This window comes from Prionailurus bengalensis, chromosome E3, assembly GCF_016509475.1.
Source record: "Prionailurus bengalensis isolate Pbe53 chromosome E3, Fcat_Pben_1.1_paternal_pri, whole genome shotgun sequence".
Taxonomy (NCBI): domain Eukaryota; kingdom Metazoa; phylum Chordata; class Mammalia; order Carnivora; family Felidae; genus Prionailurus; species Prionailurus bengalensis.
The window spans coordinates 10,416,846-10,438,757 of NC_057357.1; the positions used below are offsets into that span (position 1 = coordinate 10,416,846).

Here is a 21,912-nt window from a genome sequence, read left to right on the forward strand (position 1 = left end):
GACCTGAGCTGAAGTCAGTCCCTCACCTGGAGCCTCCCAGGTGCCCCAGGGGAAGCATTTCTAAATAAGCAGATACCGAGTCCGTGAGCGTCTCGTGATACGTGATGTGCCCCTGGAAAGAATTTCCCAGCACCTTTCTTTCTCCTTAGATACGGCTTCTAACTCTGGCACCGAGAAGCCCCCTACTACTCAACCTTCTTTGACGTTTACCCTGCCAACTACTGGGACCGCCGCCTCCCCAGCCACCCTCCCAGCCCCAAGCCCCAACCCGCTGCTGGAGAGCTTGAAGAAGAAGCAGAGTTCTGCAGGCCCACCCCCTTCCTCGGGTGAGTGGGCGAGCTCCATCTGCGGCGTCGCATGGCATCCGTCCATGGGTCACGTGGAGTAAAGGCGTCATGCCTGCCAGTCCCTGAAGGTCTTCGGGAGCTTGAACTCGCTGTGGCTCAGCAGTCCTGAGCTGGCGCACGCTTCCAAGCTTCAGAATTCTCTCATCAGGAGGTTCTAGGGAAGGGGGTCCGCGGCTTAGTCTTAGCAGTCGGAGGCTCTGGAGGCCAGAGCCACTCAGAGCCTTGCTGTTGTCCTCTGTAAAATGCACACGTTTACCTTTGAGGTGGCTCTGAGATGTAAATGTGATCCCATGGCGACCAAGTCTTGTCACATGACCACAGGCACAAGAGGACGTCATTTTTCCCTCTAGGTTTCCAAGGGTCCTTCATGGTACTGCATGTGCCCACACTCCTCTCGTTGCCCTTTAACGTAGAGTAGTCTATCCGGCATCAGCCCGTCCCAGGGCTCAAGGGCAGAGACTCTTCCATTCGTGGTTATGTGCCCTGCACTCAGCACAGTAGGCAAACAGGTAGTCTTTGTTGGACGAGTAGTAAGGTGCATCTGGGAAATTAACGGGACTGGAGTTCGGGTGATTGGGTTTTCCTTAGTTTCTACACATTACCCCCCAGTGAGGCCACATCCTATCCCTTCGTATCCTACGATCGGGGAAGGGTGGAAATAATGTTTCCTTGATTTTAAGGGGTGGATACTTCAAGGGTCTGTGGTGTGGATGTCGTCACAATTTGTTGACGGACTCTGAATCCCCAGCACGGTGCTAGGGAGAGAAGCGTTGAATGCCATCACGTTTGAGGTATTCAGAATTTACTCTCTGTTCTTCCAGAATCTGCTGGAGTGGCAACCACTGGGGCCCACACACCTCCGAAGACACCCAGCCTTCCGGCCCCTCTTGGGTCTTCACAGTCGGGACCCCTTCCGGGCACCTCCTCGGACTCCAAATCCACAGCCGCTTTCTTAGGGCTGACCCCTGCTGCTTCCCCGATCCCAGCCACTGACCCCACCAAGTCCCCTCCAGCTCCTCAGGCTGAGACATCGGCCCCGTCACCCACCCCGAAGCAAAGTCTTCTTTTGGGAATGCTGAGCACCCCACCTGCCGACCCCCCTACCTCCACAGCCCCCGCCGTGTCCTCGGCATCTCCCATGTTCAAGCCCATCTTTCTGGCCCCACCAAAAAGCGAGAATGAGGGCCCTTTGCCATCCAGCCCACCCAAGGTCACCACCGCGACCCCTTCCGGCTCTGCCCTCCCTGCGCCTGCCAGCAGCCCCAAGCTCACTTTCGAGCCGATCTTCGGCAGCATCGGGCCCCCTACGTCTGTGCCCTCGTCGGTCCCCTTCTTCAGTCAGACGGCCGTTCCAGCCACTGCCACGAGCACCCCTCTTTTCACCGGCCAGGCCGGTGCCACCTCAGCCGTGGCTCCCACGAGTACAACCAGCACGTCCACAGACTCTGCTTCGAAGCCCACGTTCAGCTTTGGTGTGAGCAGCGTGACCAGCACCACCACTTCCGCTGCCCAGCCTTTCCTCTTCGGGGCTCCCCCTGCCTCCGGTGCCAGCTTCACCCCGGCCGTGGGCTCTATATTCCAGTTCGGCAAGCCTCCTGCCGCGCCCGCCTCGACGACGGTCACGACCTTTGTCCAGTCCCTCCCCGGGGCCGCGCCAACGACCGCCAGCGGCAGCGGCACCACCGGCTTCGGCGGTTTCGGCGGTGGCCTCAGCACCCCCGCCCCGGTCACCAGCAGCCAGCCGGCGCCGACCTTCACTAGCGCCGCCACCCCGGCGTTCCACATTCCCTTCGGCTCGAGCACCAAGCCCCCCCTCTCTTCGTACCCGGGAGCCAACCCCCAGCCCACGTTCGGGGCCGCCGACGGGCAGCAGCAGGGCGCCGCCAAGCCGGCCCTCGCCCCGAGCTTCGGCAGCTCTTTCGCTTTCGGGAACTCTGCGGCCGCAGCCCCGGCTGCGACCCCAGCGCCCGGCCCGGCCCAGCCCGCCTTCGGCGGCACCACGCCGTCCGGCTTCGGCGGTTTGAAGCCCACGGCGTCTGCCTTTGGCGCCCCCGCCAGCACCCAGCCGGCCTTTGGCAGCGGCACGTCCGTGTTCTCCTTTGGGGCGGCCGCCGCCTCCGGCTTCGGAGCTACGACCCAGACCACCAGCGGCGGGACCGGTAGCTCCGTGTTCGGCAGCACGACGCTGGCTCCCTTCACGTTCGGGGGCTCGGCCGGCCCGGCCGGCGGCGGGGGCTTCGGGATCAACGCGGCCACCCCCGGCACCAGCTCTGCTTCTGGAGCGTTCAGCTTCGGCACAGGACAGAGCGGGACCGCCGGCGGCACGACGCCTTTCGGAGGAGGCTTGAGTCAGAGCACGTTGGGCGCACCCAGCCAGAGCACACCTTTTGCCTTCAGTGTGGCGAGCGCGCCCGAGAGCAAGCCCGTGTTCGGAGGTAAGATGAGGAACGGACTCGGGTGCTGCTCTGAGTGCTGGCCCCGGCCGCCCTTGGAGCTTTACGGTGTGGCGGTGACATTAGATACAGGGTCAGGGAGCTGTGCGTCCCGGGGGAAGACGGTCTGGTGGTCGAGGAGGTGGGCCTTTGAGGCAGTTTGAGCCAAGACTCCCCGTCTGTGATGCAGGGGTTGGGAGCATGGGTGGGTAGGCGTGAGCCAGAGCCCACTCTTCGGGCGCAGGAGAGCTGGCGCAGAGGCCCAGGGGCGGAAGCAAGCTCTGGTCACAAACAGCGAAAAGTGACGTGTGGCTAGAGGATCGAGGAACAGAAGTGCTCCAGAATGATGTGGGGAGGCAGAGTTGACGGTCACACGTGGCCCCGGTTAAGTTTGGATTTAAGTATTGAGGGAAATCCTGGTAGAATTTCAAGCAGAAGAACGAAGTGATCTGATCTGCCACGTGGAAAGAGACTCCCAAGGAGCTCTGATCCTGATAGCGTGCTTTCTTCAGGAAACGGGAGAGGTCTTGGGGAGGTCCGTGTACAGAGGAGGGCATCATGAAACGGTCGTTTGGAGAGTGGGGAAAGGAATGTAACGAGAACGTTGGAGAATCGCGGTTATGAATTTAAAGCGAGGCCGGCCGTTGTTAATCAGCGACATCCAGACTGAGGTGGAGAACGGGTGCAGGCGCGCCTGTCACAGCTCCAGCTGGTGCCGCGAGAGGGGCGGGGCTCGGCAAGGTGGGGGCGATACTTGAAGTGCTCGCGGTGGCCATCTGGGTGCTGGGCGGTCCCGGGCAGCGGTGAGGGGTGACGGGGTGGGAGTGGGGTGCGAGGTCAGGACTGGGAGCGAGGCGGCCGGCACTCCCTGAGGCCTGTGGGGGGAGGCGGCGGCAGGACTGGACTTTGAACGTGGCCATGGGAAGGCGAGAGGACCCACACTGGTGGGGTGTTTGGAAGGTTCCAGTTTCTGATGCCAAGGGACAGATAAACAGGGGGCAGAGGCAGAACTCAATTCGTCATGACAGAGGGAAGTAACCTGGTCCAGGTGGAGGCGAGGGGGGTGGAGGGCGTTGAGGGTCCCCAGGAATGCAGAGACTCTGTTCCTGAGGTGGCCAAAAGGCAGCACGGTGGTTAGCAGGCAGAGAGGCACTTCTACCACCGAGGGAGCCAGCTTTGGTGGTCCAGGGCTGAGGTGCCCTGTGGGGACACCCCCCAATTCGTTATCCCGGCTGTTATGCCCTCTGCCCACTGCCTAGTCGCTCGTTTTCTACGGTCTCTTCGTTCTAGGCACTTCCACACCCACTTTTGGTCAGAACACCCCTGCCCCCGGGGTGGGCGCATCGGGCAGTGGTCTCTCCTTTGGGGCATCCTCAACACCCACCCAAGGCTTTGTTGGAGTCGGACCTTTCGGTAAGCAGCCAGCATGACCCTGCTTCTTTCTGCAAAGAAGGAGGGCGGTGGGGGGCGGGGGGGAGGTGGAGGAGGGGGGTGGGTCTTGGCAGGTTCCTGGCTCTGGGGCTCCCTGGAAAAGATCAGGCTCACAGGCATGAGAAAGATGTGGCCTGGCTACGAGATTGGCAAAGCCCAGGTATGGAGTTGAGGGTGGAATGTTTCAGACCACTGGAAAGCCAAGGGCAAATGCCTTCTTGCTCGCTCTCAGGTGTTCTGGGATTCTGTACTTTCAGTAGCCACCACCCCCCCACACACACACAGCTGCCACTGTTTGGGAAGCCCGGTTTAAGTACCGGATTCTGTCGGCCTAACCTTCCAGAGATTAGGGTACCCAGGGAGGTGTCCCGGATAGCAGCTGCCCTGATGAGACCTTGTTGAATCTTTCCAGGATCGGCGGCCCCTTCATTTTCCATTGGTGCAGGATCCAAGACCCCGGGGGCTCGGCAGCGACTGCAGGCCCGCAGGCAGCACACCCGCAAGAAATAGCCTTTGTCCCCGTTCCATACCCCCCCCCCCACCAAGCCCCCTCCTTGCCCACATCTGGACCTCAGCACCTGCTAGGAAGAGCCTCTGACCCTTCTAGTTCCATAAAGCAACCTACCCCAGATCTCTGGCTTCCGCCACCAGGGAGGCGGTGGCAGCCCCGGTGGCCGGTTCCTGCTCCTTGAGGAAGAAGCCCCTGGCCTCTCGAGGGAGGGGGGTTGGGGTGCGCAGGGCAGGAGCCTGATCCCTTTACTTGAATGGCTCCGTGGTGAGGCTGGAGAAAACTGAAGAAACATCTGTACATACTGTCCTCGTCCTCCCCTGACTCTAGTCTGGTGTATGAGCTTGGTCAGGCGGCCTCCCTTCCCGCCTTGCCCCCAGAGCCATCTCTTCTCGCCTGGCAGGTCGTAGGCACGGCCCTACCCACACGTGCCGCCGCCGTGCAGTGGATGATGGGAGTCGGGGAAGTGGGTCAGCCCCGCGGCTTTACCTTGCTTGGCTTGCCTATAAAAAGCGGTTCTCCTAGGGTCCCGTTAGGGGACTCTGCTTCCCCAGTTCTTGCTGCTTCGTCCCTCCCTGGTTCCCCGCAGGCTCTACTCCTTTTTAAAGGACCTTGAATCTAGCTTTGCCTTGGAGACCCCAGTGGGGCTGCTCCTGCTGGTCCACTTCCTCCTGCCAAGTCTGAGTCCATGTTTGTCCTCAACCCTCTGCCAGTTCGGCCCCTAAAAGCTCGGTGGCTCAAGACTGTTAGCCTGGCAGCTGCAGGGGAGCTACCTCGCTCCGGGGGAGTGGGGGGAGCGCCGGGAGCGGGCAGGATGTCCCCCGCTGCCTCCTTGCCCGCCTTCCCCGCTGGCCTCCGTGGGGCTCGTCCGCCTCCTCCCCGGGGTTGTATGTTTAAAGCCTTGTCCTGTGTTACTGTCTGATGCTCACGTCTATTGCTCTTTGAATCGAGTTTGGAGGAAGAATTGAATTGTATGAGTGGCGGCATGTTGGTAGTGCCGGACTTAACTGTTTCAAGTTTCTGGGGCCTCGCTAATTGAATGTGGAAAGTAGCACCGCTTTATGGCTACACGTGCTGACTCCTGGATTTTCAAATGGTGTTTTGACTTTAAGGGCTGGCAGCCCAAGAGGATGGGGCCGAGGGGGAAGCAAAGTCCTCTTCCCTCTGCTGTTTCCCTCCCGCCTACCTGACCCCACCGTGGGCTGGATCCTCCCCAGAATGTTAGAAAACCAAAATTAACCAACCACGCTTCAAAATTCATCCCCCCCCCCCCCCCCCCCCTTCAGCAGAGCCTCCCCTCCGTCCCGTTCTTCCCCTGTTCCCAGATCACATACCCCAGGCCCAAGAGCCTTGCTGCCAATGCCCATCCTCTTTGGGAGAAGTATGAATGCGTGTGTCTAAATTAAAAGAAAAAAATATTTAAACATTTTTTAACGAAATAAAAATTTATTTTTGTATTTAAGCTAAATTGCCTTTTAAATTCCTTCAAGCTTGGTTCACTGAGGTGGTTAAGTATAAATGCTATTGACTAGGAACTAGCTGTATAGTTAAGTTATGCCTGTGTGGACAAGAGGCTCAGACTGTCCCAGGCAGCTTTCCTGAGGGACTAGAGCCCCTTCGGGACACATTCTATAAACCATAATTCTTATTTTATAAATAATGTGACGTAGATGTGACTTGTCCCCCCTCCCCCCTCGTGACTGAGGTTGAGTGTGACGCAGGGGACTGCTCCTTCCCACCCCCCAGGAAGAGCAGACAGTATTTACCTGTGTGTGGCGCCCAGAGGCCTGGACCTCGAGTCCCGAGTCCCTGTTAGGATTGGGGGGGGGTGGGGGGGTGGGCACGGGTCTAGAAACCAAGCTTCTAGCGATACCTTCCGGAAGGTAGAGCCTCGTTAGTGTTAGTGTTCCGAGCTAGTTTACCTCAGGTCCACAGGCAGGACACTTGGCCTGGGAGCCCACAAAGAGGGTGTCCCGGCGCGGCCTGAGTGTGTGTGTGTGTGGGTATGTGTGTATGTGTGTGTGTGTGTGTACACGTACGTGCACTGGACAGGAACGGGAGGCTGGGACTTTCCATTACAAATAAAGACTTAATTCCTGTGAGGCTAGTTGGAATTTTTAGTATGAATGTGAGATTTTTCTCCTTGCTTATGTCATTAAGAATAAAAAAAAAACTGTGATCTATCGTAGACCATGTCCTGCTTTTTATTTCCGTGGGCAGAGCTGTCACGAGCAAGAACACGGCCCGGGGAGGGGCCCAGGGGACAGGCAAGTCCACACACTCCCTCCAGCTACCGCTTTCCTTCCTAAAGCAATAAAAAGAAAAGAACCTTAAAACCCGCCGGCTGAGCTGCGGGACGGCGGGGTCCCCCCGCCCAAGGCACAGCTCTGCAGACCTGCTCGGTGCGGGGCGGCACCCCAGGGGCCGCCGCTCTGCGCCGTCTCTTCCTCCGCGGGGCGGCCTCGGGTGGAGGTGCCGGTGCTTCGGCCCGGGAGACTGAGCTAGAAGGAAAGTACCTAAGTTAGAGGTGCCCGGGTCTTCCGGCGTCTTCCAAGCAGCACCCCCCCCCCCCCCGCCCTGCCCCCCACTCACCTTGGCACCTCCACCCGTTCAAGTACGGCAACAAAGAAGCCGCCGGTGAGCGTGGTTTCAGGGGAGGCCCGGAGGCAGCATTCAGCCCCCGGAAAAGTGCCGAGGCCACGATGGGGCCAGGAGGGGAGGATGGGGACTAGCCTGTGGAGGTGAACAGACTTCTGGGTAAAAGACAGCAGCCCCCTTCCCCAGGACCCCGGCGGGTCCCCACTACCTGAAGGTCCCCGAGTTCTGCTGCAGGGCGTCCCGCACCACGTCTTCATTCTCCTCTTGGCAGAGGGAGCACGTGGAGTAGACCAGACGCTGCAGGGAGGGGAAAGTGAGCGCGTGGCACAGTGCTCGCCGCTGGAACCCAGCCAGGGCCTGCAAGCGTGCCTTGCTAGGTGTGCCCGCCCCGGGCTCCTCCAGCCGTCTGGTCGCCATACCTAGGGACAAAGCCTGTCAGCTGCAGATGGGCCTCGTTTCGCACCGAGATCCCTGCACTGCAGGGGACAACGTCTGCCCAGGGTCACCAGTATTAGACCGAGGCCAAAGCGAACCGCTGCCCCTTCCGCCACACGGTTGCCCCGCGTCTGCAGGTCCCGCGGCCAGGCTCTGTCCCCATCTCACCAGAGCCGCTACAAGAAGGATCCAGCAAGATGTACTGGACCTGACGGTAGCGCTGGTCGGAGGGCGGTATCGCCAGGAAGTCCTCCTCGGCCAGCTCGCAGCACGAGACCCCGGCCCGGGCCAGCAGGGTAGCCATGGACGCCAGCCGCCCAGCGTCCAGGTCAAAGGCAAAGATCTTGCTGGAGAAGAGGGGAGAGACGGGGTGAACTGAGAATCCACGGGGAACCTCAGGGCCCACAGTTCTGACACGAGAACATGTCCCTTCACAGGGACACAGAAGAGAAGGGACAGTGGTTAGAGGGACCTGACCTGGAGACTCTGCCCCAAGGGCTGAGGGATTCCTATCTTCGCACCGGCCACCCAGAGGGCAGCTGAGCTTCGGGCTCCGCCACCAACTGCTCTGGGTCCAGAAGCGAATATTTAAAGGGAGATCCTCCTTTCGGCCCTCAAGCCCCCACTGGGTCACAGTTTTCCTCATCTCGTCCTCCAAGTACAAGGTCAGACCCCAGCTCCCTCAGGCTGACCATGGCACTCACCCCTGGTTCTTGAGAAGAGCAGCCAAGTGACTGGTCTTGTTGCCTGGGGCAGCGCAGGCATCGATGACATGGGAGCCGGGGGGCGGGGCCAGCAGCACGGCCGGCAGACAGCTGGCCTGGCAGGCAGAGCAGGCCCTGGGCTGGCGCACAGAGGCCCGGCTCCCTCTCGGTCCTCCCCTTCCCACCCACCTGCCCTACCTTGTCTTGTAGAATGAGGTGGCCGGCCTGGTACAGCGGGTGGTCGTGTAGATCCGTCTGGGCTGGAAACACCAGCAGCTCTGGCAACAAGGGATCCAGAAGAAAGCACTTCCCTTTGAGGGCCCGGAGGTCCTCGAGGCTGCCAGGGAACAGGAAGCATCGGCACGTCTGAGTTCCTCCGGGCTATGCGCCAGGCTGGCCGTTTCACATGTTTCCTCACTTGAACTGTTCATTCACGCGACAGATGCTCCAGACCGCCAGGAAGCGAGGGACAGGATCGATTTGATACGAATGGGCAGCAGAGGGGCGCCTGGGTGGCTCGGTCAGTTAAGTGTCCAACTCGACTTCGGCCCAGGTCAGGATCTTGAGGTTCCTGGGCTCAAGCCCCATGTCAGGCTGCCAGCACCAAGCATGCTTAGAATTCTGTCTCTCTCTGCCCCTGCCCTGTGTATGTGCACACGGGCTCACTCTCTCTCTCAAACAAACAAAAAAACCACCTAACTTGGACAGAGGTCACTCCTGGGGAGGCGGGCACCGAGCTGACTGCTCAGGGGCAGGGGTCTCTTAACGTGAGGAGCGGAGACGGAAGCGTCATGTTCCAAACCCTCGCGAAGCGGGCCGACAATGATGCTCAGTTCGGAAAGCCATCTACAGGGGCAGAGCTGGAAGCCAAACCCAAATAGCCACTGCCTGGCGCACCGCCCGGCCTCCCAACCACGTGCTGCGGGCAGAAGGACAGAAGGACCGTCTACCACAGAAGGGGAAGGCGGACGCAGGGGCGGCTTCCCAGGATGAGGGGGATGGGAATGCAGGGGAGCAGCGGGGAGTGCACAGGAACGGTGGCGGGCAACGGAAGCAGTGGGCACAGCACGAGAGAGCCAAGGACGGTTTAGGCAGGGGAGATCTTTCTGTGGCCGACCACAAGACATGTCTGGAGGCGGAGAGACCAGGTCAGGGGCTGCTTCTGCCAAAGACGACGGAAAACCACGGGCAGAATGGGGGGAGGGGGCAGAAAGATGCCTCAGGCAAGGGCGTAAGTGACGAGGGCGAGAAGAGAAGCATTTCCGGTGACTGGGTTCGTGGCCTGACCAAATGGTTGCGTGATGGTGATGTCAGCTGCCAGGTTAAGAGGGAATGCAGAAGGGGCAAAGGTCAGGGATGCAAGGATGGGTTCAGGGTCCACAAAGCAATCCCCGTGCTGCGCGGCACTCACAACAGGAGGGAGAAAAATCCTGATCGGCTCATCTGACAAAACTCAACATGCACTGAGGATAAAAACACTCTCAGCAAAGCAGGTGCAGAAGGCACACGCCTCGCCACAATAAAGGCCGTATGTGAAAAGCCCACAGTTGACATCCTCGGTGGGGAAAAGCTGAAAGCCCTTCCTCTAAGATCAAGATCAGAGATGCCCACTCTCACCCCTGTTACTCAACAAAGCCTGGTGAGCATTTGGGCGAGATCAAGAAGAAAAAGGCGCCCACGTTGGAAAGGAAGAAGTAACACGGTCACTATCTGCAGATGATACGTATAGAAAACCCTAAAAACTCCCAACCAAAAAAACTTGTCAGAATTTTTTTTTTTTTTAAGTGTATTTGAGAGAGACAGAGCATAAGCAGGGGAGGGGCAGAGAGAGGGGAAGGAGAATCCCAAGCAGGCTCCTCGAGGTCAGTGTGCAGAGCCTGACTGGGGGCTCAAACCCACAAAACCGTGAGATCATGACCAGAGCCAAAATCAAGAGCCAGATGCTTAACTGAGCCACCCAGGTGCCCCCAAACTGTTAGAACTTATAAATGAGTTCAGTCAAGTGCAGGATACAAAATTCATACGCAAAAATCTGTTGTGTTTCTACACACTGACAACCTATCTGTTGGGGGAGGTCACAGAGATGTGACCACCTGTTGGGAGCAGGACCCGGGCAGTCAGAGGCTCCTCACCCCTGCCCCGGGATGAGCATCCTGCTTGCCTTCGCCCCTCCCAGAGGCTGCCTGAGGACACAGCCTTGAGAGAGTAATACGGTGTTGAGACCATCTGGAAGGTATGAGACAACCCATTAAGGCCTCTGTATAAACTGAAGATTCTGGCAGGCAGGTGTATGTTCCCTCGCTTATGAAACCTGCCACCTAGGGGCGCCTGGGTGGCTCAGTCAGTTGAGCCTCTGACTTTGGGTCAGGTCATGATCTCACAGTTCGTGAGTCCGAGCCCCGGACCGGGCCCAATGCTGTCAGCCCGTCAGCACACTTTGGATCCTCTGTCTCCCCTCTCTCTCCACCCCTCCCCTGTTTATGCTCTCAAAAACTAAAACATTAAAAAAAACAAAACAAAACACAAAACAAAAAACCTGCCACCTACCCAACCTTTGGTCTCTCCTTGCCCTCTGCATACAGGGGCCAGTTTCAGATCAAAGGCTGCAAACCAACAATGGATGAACAAGCCTGGAGACCAAAGACACGGGCCTTGGGAAAGGCGTCCACAGGGGAAGTCCGCAGTTGGCCGGCGACCTCTGCGTGGGGAGGCGTGGCCCATACGTCGGCCTGTGGATCGAGCACGGGGCCGCCCAGGGAAGGGCGGGCCGCTTTAACCACACGGATCCCACGGCTGGGAAAGTGAGGACGTGGAGGGCGCTGTGGCGGTGGACAGCAAAACAGACGAAGCACCGGGGCTGGCGGACCCCTGGTACAAGGGAAAGCAAGAACAGCCACGGCAACCCCAGCCAGCAGGGCAGTCCCCGGTTCAGGAGACACTCCTGATGAGAGTCTGCTCCTGCCGAGCTCACCGACGTAGCTGCCAAGCTCCAGCAAAAAGCCAGGGAAAGCAGCCAGGCGCAGCTGGTGTGGCCACGGGGCAGTGGCTTTTCCCTGACCACGCACGAGGTGGAGATGCCCTCCAGTCGGGGCTGCCTGGCGCTACTTCCTTCCTTAGACACCGGATTACTCTAGCCCGTGGGGAGGCTTGGCCCTGTGAGGGGGACCTCCCCGGGCTTGTGGGACCCTGGGAATCTAGAGAGGAGATATAACAAATTCTCAGGGGGGCTGGGAGCGAGATGGGCCATCTGCACCTGTCTTTGAAGGCTCTGATCAGGCCACATGATGGCAGGGAAGAAAGCCGACACGATCTCCAGTCCACCCCCAGCCCCGGGACGGGATGCTGGTGTCCACGCTGAGCCCACTTGTGCCACAAAACGCTTAGAATGGATGCTGGACAACGTGCTGCTGATCTAGGGGAAGCGGAGTGGTCCCGGGGACGAGTGTGGGTCGTGGGGAAGAGCCGGGCCTGAGAGGGAGCTCAGAAAGCCAAAAAGGCTATCCCAATGGGCCACGAAGGGTCTGGAGTAAGTAACCTGGAAGCAAATGTGATCTGACCGCATCGCTGCAGGGACCCCACCTGAACAGAGAGGTCAGCCCGTGGAAAGCCTTAAAACCCGAAAAACAATTCCGGTCAAGAAAGTCCCTTGACACTGCAAGCTGGGTGTTCTGCCCCTGCCCGCGAATATGGGGTTTCTCTCTCTCCAGTACGAGGGAACACACCGGGCACAGACATCCCACAGGGCTGAACTCTGCAAGCCTCTTACGGTGAATTCACGCTGGTGCTGAGGGGAAACGCAGCTGGGAACCTGTAAACCTGTTACCCCCACGAAGAGTGACTGTCCAACAACACAAGCCGCACAGGGAGACCGGAAGAACCACCTAAGATCTGTGCCGAGTGGGCACTGTGCGCCCTGCACATAGTCCTTCCAACAGCCTAGCAGGGCAGACAGAAGAGCCAGAAGGCTCCTGGTGGGTGACAACCAGGACCTCACAAAGCGTGAGATCACGACCTGAGCCAATATCAAGAGTTGGACACTTAACTGACTGAGCCATCCAGGTGCCCCAATGTTGGACCTTTCAAGTGCTCCCCCAAGGTCACCTGCACAACCCCACCATGTCATGGCATGGCAGCCAGAGACCTGTAAGATGGGCCCTCCACATTAACGCGATAATGGTCACATGTGCAGACCTGCCTCTCTCTCGCAGGACATCCTGCAGGCTTTGCTGGAGATCTGAGAGAGGCTGGGCAGTGAGCCCACGGAACATTCCAGGCCCAGACACTGCCCCAAGGTTTTGGGAATCGTTTGGTCAGGTAAGACCCGCCTTGTCACAGACGCCGTGATTGCCAGAAGGCACACTTATCCAGCCCCTAAGAACGTGGAAGATGTGTGTGAGCCTCTGCAGGGGTTTTTGGAGCCTGGAGGCCTCTTATTCCCTACCTGGCACAGTGCCGGGTCCTCTATACCGCCCGGTAAAGAAAGTGCACATGTGCGAGCAGGGATCAGAGAGCGGGCCACCTATGAAAAGGCAAAAATACCAGTGGGACAGATGAAAGCCCTGGGCGTCCCCCAAGCAGGGCTGCCACTGGAGTTCAAGGTGTCTGTGACTCTGGAAGGTGTGGGGCAGGCGCTGTGGCAGAGACAACAGACGGGAAGGGTGCCCCTGGAATTTGGGTCTCGGCTCTGGAAGGAGACAGAAGCCACGCATTCCGCCCCGTCCCCCTGGGCAGGGGGCAACAGCTTCTAGCAGTGTGCCCCACGCTGCTCCAGGCAGAGCCTCTCAGGAAGAAACAGCACAGAGAGCGTTCTGACTGGTGATCTCTCAGAGCCCTGGCCCTTAACCCTCCGCACGGGCAGCAGGCTGCGCCAAGGGCACTGGTCCCGCGGCTCGGACAGAGGATGGTGAATAAGCCCCTGTGCGGTCAGGGCATATGACAAGACCCGTGGTTCCCCTGCAGGAGCCCAAGGCAGGCCTCACCGGTCTCCACACCCCGGCTCCGAAGGCACTGACGCCCCCTGGCGGTCAAGAAACTAATGCCCTAGCTCAGGTACGAGCCCTAGCAATGCAACGCGGACTAGGCGCGGAGGAAGCCGACCCACCATCGCCCCCTGGCGGGGCGGCCTGCTGCCGAGGAAGCCAGATTGCCCCGCAGACGTGGTGACTTGACTTGGTTCACCCGGTAACACGACCTGTGTGTTCTAAATAACGCCCGAGGCAACTGCCAAAGGTGCCTGCGGCCATCCTCCTGAGCTCCCAACCCGTAAGGAATTGGCAAACTGACTGGACCGGCCCCTCCCTCCAAGCGAGGGTTCTAACTGCGACTCGGTTTGCGTGGTTATCACATCTGGCCCAACCTGAGCTTTCCTGGCCGCCGCACCAACTGGGCCGCCACCGTTGGGAGACTGAAAAAGACCGTGGAGAGACATCCTCATCGACCAGTGACTGGGGGTCACGTTTGAAAGGCCGTGACGTGCAAGACCGGGCAGAAGAACATGATACTGAATGGAGCATCCTTCACCCACACACCCTGCAAGCAGCAGGACCGGCAGTCAGGAAAAAGAGATGTTTAACTTTTTTTTTTTTTAACGTTTTTATTTATTTCTGAGACAGAGACAGAGCATGAGCAGGGGAGGGGCAGAGAGAGAGGGAGACACAGAATCCGAAGCAGGCTCCAGGCTCCGAGCTGTCAGCACAGAGCCCGACACGGGGCTTGAACTCACACGCTGTGAGATCATGACCTGAGCCGAAGTCCGACACTTAACCAACTGAGCCAGCCAGGCGCCCCGGGAAAAGGGATGTTGTAACAAGCAGATTACATCACTAACAGAAAACCACCTTGGCTGGGTGGACTAGGCACCGTCCCTGCCGTTAGTACGTCCGGACAATCCACCGGTAGGGCCTGCTGCCCCATATGCCAGACCGGGGACCCTGCCGAGACACCCAACACCATAAAGCAAACAGCTGCCGCCCCCTTACCGTGGAGCAATGTGCGGCCACTGAGCACGCCAGGCTCCACCACGCCTGGGAAAGGAGTCGCCCACTGACACACACGCTGGGATGTCCCACACCTAGGTGGGGAGCTACCCGTCTCCCCCAGGATCCCGCTGCCTTGCGGCAAGCTGCACCTGCAGAACGGCACCCCACCTGGAATGGCACACGCGTTCCTGGAAGAGGGTCGGAGGTGGGGGTCCCGGTCTGGCACATGCACCCCCCAGTCCCATCTCCTCATGGCGGACAGCACCGCCTCCCCCCCCCCGCGCCAACACTCATGCTGTGGTCAACCTGGTCAAGAAACTAAAGCTGCCAACCTCCCTCTCCTCGAGGCCAGATGGGCACAGTCTGTCGTCTGTGAGGATATGATCATTTGGATGGTGCCTCTGTTCCTTCCGTGAAACTGGAGGACATTCTAGCACATACAGAAGCCCTTATGAAATTCACCCAGCCCACTGTGAATGGCAGCCAGTAAAGCCGGTCCTTACAGAACACTGAAATGTCTCTAATAACAAAAGCTGCCCTCCAAAACAGGATGGCCTTGGAAATTATTACTGCCTCACAAGGAAGCACCTGTGCCATTATCCAAACAGAATGTTCTATGTTTGTATCTGATGAATCCACTAAAGTACCATCTTTACTAAAATCATCTAAGGACACAAGTAAATGCCCTGAGTGATCTGACCTCCAGCCTAGAGGATTTTAAGAAATCAATGGTTTGGATCCTGGGGTTCTTGGAGGAAGAAGTTATCACTGATTTGGGGAATGTCTGCCTTCATCTGTTTTCTTCTGCACGTGCCTGTACCGTTGCTGTGGCTTCTGCCTCCAGGGCAGCCAGCCAGCTACCAAAGGAGCTATCTCCGTGCTTGTGAGACCCTCACTGACCGCTCAGGGCACACTGAGGAAAACAGTCACGTAGGATTTTAAGAGCTTGTCACAGGGGTTAGTGTGGAGGGAGGTCACTGAAAGGACATGACTACCAGTTGACTTGTGAGCTGGACCCCGGCAATCAGAGGCTCCTCCCCTCTTTCCCTATCCTTGGGATGGGCATTCCCACTCGCCTTCTCCACCAGAGGATGCTCCAAGGACAAAGCCTTGAGACAGGGTCATGGTGTTGAGACCATATGGACAGTATACGGGTATACCTCATTTCATTGCATTTTGTGCTTCACAGATAAGTGCATTTTTTACAAACTGAAGGCGCCATTTTTCCAACGCTGTCTGCTCACTTCTTGTCTCTGGGTCATGTTTTTGGAATTGTCACAATATTTTAAACTTCTTCATTATTAATTATGGTCATCTCTGATTAGTGATTCTGACTCACCAAAAACTCAAGTGATGCTCAGCATTTTTTTAGCAATAAAGTATTTTTAAAATACAGTTTTGTTTTTTTTTTTTTTTTTTTTTTTTAGACATGATGCTCTATACACATACGAGATCACAGTATAGTAGAAACATAACTTTCATAGGCAGTGGGAAACCAAAAAATTCATTCCACTTGCTTTATTGCAGTGTTCTGGACCTGAACCTACAATATCTCCAACGTGGGGCCTGTATGTGACTGAACCCAATTAAGGCCTCTCAATAAACTTTCAAGATTCTGGCAGGTGGGGGCAAAGATGTACTTGCCTTCCAGTTACCCAAGACAAGCCTCGTATAGAAGTTCCCTTGCTTATTAAACCTGCCACCTATCAATCTGGAGCAGCCTGCCTCTTTTTTCATTCCCTCTCTGGCCCTGCCCTCTGTGGTTGGGGGCTGGTTTCAGATTATATCTGGGAAGCTCCCAACGAGGTTGCAAACCAACATTATCTTGAAAAAGAAATTAACAATCCCATTTACACTTGTATCCAAAAAAATTCAGAGGTGAAAGTCCTGTACTCTTAAAACTATAAGATAGTGGGGTGCCTGGGTGTCTCAGTTAGTTAAGCATCTGACTTTGGTTCAGGTTCTCATGGTTCATGAGTTAGAGCCCTACATCAGGCTCTGTGCTGACAGCTCAGGGTCTGGAGCCTGCTTCAGATTCTGTGTCTCCCTCTCTCTCTCTCTCTCTCTGCCCCTCCCTGCTCATGCTGTCTCTCTCTCTCAAAAATAAACACTAAAAAATAATGGTAATAGTAATAATAAAACAAAATTACCTATTCTTGAAAAAACAAACAAACAAAAAACCTCTAAGATACTGATGAAAGAAACTAAAGATGATACAAACAAATGAAAAGATAGTCCATTCTCATGGACTGGAAGAATAATGCTAAAATGTCCATACTACAAGCAAAGCAATCTACAAGTTCAATGTGATCTCTATCAATTCCGATAGAATTGTTTACAGATAGAACAATCCTAAAATGTAGAACCACAAAAGACCCTGAAGAGCCAAAGCAATCTTGAGAAAGAAGAACAAAGCTGGAGATACCACACTCCCTGATTTCAAACTATATTACAAAGGTATAGAAATCAAGACAGTATGGCATTGGCATAAAATCAGACACACAGATCAATGGGACAAAACAGAGAGCCTAGAAATAAACCCATACTTAAATGATCAATTTATGATGGAGAAGCCAAGAATATACAGCAGGGGAAAAAAAAAAAGTCTCTTCAATAATGGTGTTGGGAAGACTGAAGCCACACGCAAAAGAATGAAACGGGACCCCTACTTTACAGGAGACACAGAAACTAACTCAAAATGGATGAAAGACCTAAACGTGAGCCCTGGAAGCAGAACACCCCTGGAAGAAAACATGGGTGGTAAGCTCCCTGACATCTGTCTTGGTTTTTTTGATTTTTTGGATCCAACTCCTAACAAAAAGCAAAAGCAAAAATAAACAGGTGAACTATGCCAAACTAAGAAGTTCTGTAGGGCACAGGAAACCATCAACAAAATGAAAAAGCAACCTACCGCATGGAAGAAAATATCTGCAAATCACATATCTGGATAAGGAGTTAATACCTAAAATATGTAAAGAACACTAACTCAACAGTTAATGAAAAAAGGGGGCGGTGGGATTAAAACACACGTAAGGAATCTAAACAGTTGTCCAAAGACAAACAGATGGCCAAAAAGTACACGAAAAGGTGCTGAACATCACTAGTCATCGGGGGAAATGGAAATGAAAGCCACAATGAAACATCACCTCACACCTGTGAGAACGGCTATTCCCCAAAAGAAATAACGAGGGTTGGTGAGGATGTGGAGAGAGGGGAGTCCTCGTGCACTGTTAGAGGAAATGTTAACTGGTGCAGCCGCTGTGGAAAAACAGTATGGAGGCTCATCAAAAAAATTAAAAATAGAACTACCATATGATCCAGCAATCCCATTTCTAGGGATTTGTCCAAAGAAAATGGAAACACTACTTCAGAAAGATATCTGGACCCTGTTTACTGCAGTACTATCTATAACAGCCAAGATGTGGTCGACGTGTCAACTAAGAGATGAGCAAAAAAAAAATATGTAACTATATATACGTGTATGTGTGTACCTACACCTGTGTACACACACACATAGGAATATTATTCAGTTCCCTCTAAAAGAATAAAATCTTGCTATTTGTGACCACACGGATGGACCTTGAAAGTATTATGCTAAGTGAAACAAATCAAACAGAAAGACAAACACTGTATGTTCTATTGGGTGGACTCTCTTTTTAAAAAAACCAAAACCAAAACCAAAACCAACCAACCAACTCATAAATACAGAGAACAGATTTGTGACTGCAGACGGGTGGGGGGGCATGTGTGCAAAAGGGGTAGAGACAGTCAAAAGGTACAAGTTTCTACTTGAAGTCTTGGGGATCTAATATACAGCATGGTGACTAAGAAAAATACACTCTTGCATATTTAAAAGATGCTAAGAGATCTTAAAAGTTCTCATCACAAGAAAAACTTTCTGTAACTGTGCGGTAACAAATGTTAACTAGATTTCTTGTAGCAATTCTTTCGCAGTGTACATACATACAAAGTCATTAGCCATCTATCTGAAACTAATGTTATGTCAATTATAAGGGGGCGGGGACACTGCAAAATAAACCAACAGCCATGTGTTTAAGCATGTTGCTTTGGAAGGATTTCTCTTAAATCTTGAATTTTGAATAAACAGGATTTAGCAATGTAAAACGAAGAAGGTGCAAAGTTCAGAGGGGAGATGAATTTAGTATGACACACACTGTGACTGTGGGGTCTGTTTACCACTCATATGACCCCGAGGGTAGCAATACTGAGAGAAGTCTAGACTGCGAGACACAAATCATCAGGCGAGAAGCAGGAATTAAGAGTTCGAGAAATTGAGGGATGCATTAGAAGAACATAGGAGAGAACCACAAGAATCCATGTTTAAGGGACAGAGGAAGACAGGCCTTGGAAGGAGAGGAAGCAACTGCCGGAAAAGTCCAAGAAACGGATCCCTGTTTCCCAGTGCCCCCCGGGCACCTCCCCTGGAGGAGGGCAGCCAGGCGGGGTTCTCAGCTCACCTGGAAGCCCGGCCCTGGTAGGAGAAACCTTGTCTCTTGAAGTAATCAACCGCATCATCACAACAGGTCTTCAGAGTGTTCACCCGCACAAACCGAGGCACCTGAGAGGCTGGGAAGCAATCAGCAGTGAGCGGGCAGGATCGAGGCCTCTCTTCCCAAGGCCTGCGAGCTACCCTCCTCCACACAACTCCTTCCTGGGAGAAAGCTCACCTGGGCCAGGCTTGGATTCCACCTGCAACAGGTCCTCGTTCTTGCTCACACCTCGATGAACCTTGAGCCGGGCCAACTCAGCCTTCAGCCTTGCCTGGTGCCGGTCCAGTAAAGGTTTCCATCGGCCCCCACTGCCACCTTTAAAGCCCTTTCCCAGCAACAACTCATACACTAGTACCTGGGGATGAGGAAAGAAAGAGAAAAAGCCTTAAACGTGAATGTCTTGGAACTCCATAGTGTTGGAACCGCAAGCGCTGAACCAATCGCCTATCCAGACAGCAACAGATGAAAGTGAGGTGTCCCGCCCAGGATCACAACGGCTTTACGGCTGAGCCCTGTCCCGAAACCTGTCCCCAGGGCTGCTCAGCCCAGGGCTCTGGATCCCAACCTTCCTCCTTGTCAGCATCATCCATGTGTTTCGGCCAGTGTCCCTGCCAGGGCTACTTTGCACTTTCGTCCTTATTTCATCTTCCACTCGGCTCGAAGTTAAAGCACTGTCATCCCACCTCAAATAACCCGGCTAAAGAGTGCTCATCCTCATTTCAGAGGGGCGACTTGCCGAAGTCACACCGTGGACGGTACCGCGCGGCGACCAGGTCCGGAGGGGGCTCACAGCCCAGCCCCACCCCGCCCCCCGGCCCCGCTACCTTGGCCAGGTGCGGCCGCAGCTTCTTCTCGGCGCGGAGGAGGCCGGCGCTGGTGATCACGGCGTCCAGCACGGAGGAGTAGCGCTGGGTCTCGCACACCAGCGCGTACAGCTGCTTCACGTTCTGCTCGTGGCCGAGAGGACACCGGCTGAGGCAGGGGCCCCCCGCCCGGGCTCCCCTCCCGCCCCTCGCCGGCCCGAACCCCGAACCCCGCTACCTGGAAGCTGCTGGCATACACCAGCCCCTTGATGGAACCCCGCCGGCTCTCCACGCCCGCCAGCACGGACGCTGCCGTCGCGTAGAGCGCCATGCTCTGCTCCCGCGCCTTTACGGCTCTGTCGCGAAGCGTACCCGCCTCTGCACCGCCCTGTCTGCCTGCACTTCCGGAGTCAAAGGGCACGGAGGTTCCGACCCGGAAGCCCCAGAGCTCTTCCGAGGCTCTCGGGCGTGTTTGCGGCCGAACCCTGGGAGTGCGTTTCCCTGTTTCGTAGCTCTTCGCTTTTTTCCTAACAAATCTTTGCCAATCTCATAGACAATGGAATTTTGCTGCTGTTTTAACTTCCCTGAGGTTGACTATTTTCCTGTGCTTATTGGTCCTTCGTAATCTGTTATGGTAACATGCTAATGTCTTTTGGTCACTCTTACAGCATCCCTTAGTGTCCTTTCTATATTGACCATATATAGCTCGTCTTAGGTGTTATTTTTTCCAGTTTTTTTTTTAATTTTTTTAACGTTTATTTATTTTTGAGACAGAGAGAGACAGAGCATGAACGGGGGAGGGTCAGAGAGAGGGAGACACAGAATCTAAAACAGGCTTCAGGCTCCGAGCTGTCAGCACAGAGCCCGACGCGGGGCTTGAACTCACGGACCGTGAGATCATGACCTGAGCCGAAGCCTGCGGCTCAACCGACTGAGCCACCCAGGCGCCCCTCCAGTTTGTTTTTGCCTTTAATGTGGCTTATAGTTGTTTTGGACAACTGTAAATGTTTATGACAACATTTATAAAACTATAAAAAACGTCTTCACTTTTTACAAACTTTTATGGTGTCTGCCTCTGGTGTCATGCTTGGAAATCCCTTCACACCTTTATAATATAGAAATCGTGGCTTCATTTCTTCACACTTAAATCTTTAACCCATTTATAATTCAGTTTGCACATGATGTGAGGAAGAGCTCTTTGTTTCCAAATGGCTAGCTTTTCAGGCATTGTAATCATTCATTTACGGGAAAGTGTCCCCAGCCTGAACTCTAGGAGAACAGGGATTTTGCAGTATTTGCCTCTGTCCCAAGCCCACATGTGGTTAGTGGTACATATGGAGTGAACAGATCCAGTGCGTGTGTATCTCAAGCATTCAAGTAGGCCTCCATGGACCAGAATATTCCTGCCTGTATAGTCTCTGTATTGTCAGCAGCATGTCGGCAAGCATTTTGCAAGAAGGTTGACTCTACATTAAAATTGCTGAGTTGTTTAAAGTTCAACCCAGTCCTGTGCCTCTAGGTTGGTTAATAAGTGATCTTTTAGTGGACTCCCCCAACCCGATCAAATCACATAATCTATTTTATTTTCTTCATAGCATCTGTTCCATATGTAGCTATGATTTATCCTCTAGCTGGCTCCACGAGGGCAAATCCTGTTTGATTTATCAATCCCTACCTCCTAAACCGGTGTTTTTCTCACAATAAGGACCTAATATATCTGTTGAATAAGTGAAAGAGTGAATGAATTGAGCACAAATTGATGTGGACACGTGGACAGCTATGCCAGAGTTGACCCGTCCTAAATCCCAACCCCACTCCTTCAGGTGAGTGGTTAAAAGTGCAACAATATTGATAAAGTCCATAGTTGACTCAGATTTCCTTAATTTTTACCTAATGTACATTTTCTGTGCTTAAATACCAGGACACCACATTACATTCAGTCATCATGTCTCCTTAAGGCGACTCTTGGCTGTGAGTTTCTCAGACTTTCCTGGTTTTTGATGACCTTGATAGTTTTGAGGAGCCCTGGTGTTTTGTAGAATGTCCCTCAACTGGGATTTATCTGAGGTTTTCTTTCTCATGATCAGACTGGGGTTCTGGGTTCTGGGGAGGAAGACTCCCAGTGCCATCCTCATCAGATCTCATCAAGGGCATATAGTATCAAC

The 21,912-nt window shown here is 54.7% G+C and overlaps 2 protein-coding genes across 6 annotated transcripts in view; one reads left to right on the forward strand and one right to left on the reverse strand.

The window, feature by feature from the left end:
- The window catches only part of POM121C (POM121 transmembrane nucleoporin C), a 53,807-nt gene extending 46,904 nt beyond the window's left edge, over positions 1-6,903 (forward strand). For all 3 annotated transcript variants that reach the window (XM_043559838.1, XM_043559837.1, XM_043559836.1), the window contains 4 exons: positions 150-326; positions 1,169-2,782; positions 4,070-4,192; positions 4,623-6,903. In XM_043559838.1, the coding sequence (XP_043415773.1) occupies positions 150-326; positions 1,169-2,782; positions 4,070-4,192; positions 4,623-4,720 (2,012 nt within the window). In that variant the 3' untranslated portion in view covers positions 4,721-6,903. The remainder of the gene's footprint in view (positions 1-149; positions 327-1,168; positions 2,783-4,069; positions 4,193-4,622) is intronic.
- On the reverse strand, positions 6,900-20,135 carry NSUN5 (NOP2/Sun RNA methyltransferase 5). 3 transcript variants are annotated; one of them, XM_043559840.1, is made up of 11 exons: positions 19,986-20,135; positions 19,769-19,891; positions 19,122-19,299; positions 18,912-19,020; positions 8,654-8,792; positions 8,456-8,571; positions 7,920-8,098; positions 7,525-7,735; positions 7,311-7,451; positions 7,114-7,219; positions 6,900-7,023 (listed from the first exon to the last, which is right to left on the reverse strand). In XM_043559840.1, the coding sequence occupies exons 1-11, from the start codon at positions 20,076-20,078 to the stop codon at positions 7,009-7,011; spliced, it is 1,410 nt and encodes a 469-aa protein (XP_043415775.1). In that variant the 5' UTR covers positions 20,079-20,135; the 3' UTR covers positions 6,900-7,008. The 3 variants fall into 3 exon arrangements, with proteins under 3 accessions (XP_043415775.1, XP_043415774.1, XP_043415777.1); XM_043559839.1 differs by having other exon boundaries at positions 8,456-8,595; XM_043559842.1 differs by lacking the exons at positions 6,900-7,023; positions 7,114-7,219 and having other exon boundaries at positions 7,336-7,451; positions 7,960-8,098; positions 8,456-8,595; positions 19,986-20,121.
- Between the last annotated feature and the right edge of the window lie 1,777 nt (positions 20,136-21,912).

Bases quoted from the DNA above. Each gene is read 5' to 3' on its own strand.
- NSUN5 (XM_043559839.1), bottom strand. From the start codon at position 20,078: ATGGCGCTCTACGCGACGGCAGCGTCCGTGCTGGCGGGCGTGGAGAGC. The intron at 8,793-18,911 runs GTGAGCTGAGAA...GTTCCCTGGCAG, and splicing joins TACCAGGGCCGGGCTTCCAG to CCTCGAGGACCTCCGGGCCC. The intron at 7,220-7,310 runs GTGAGTGGGGGG...CTTTCCTTCTAG, and splicing joins GAACGGGTGGAGGTGCCAAG to CTCAGTCTCCCGGGCCGAAG.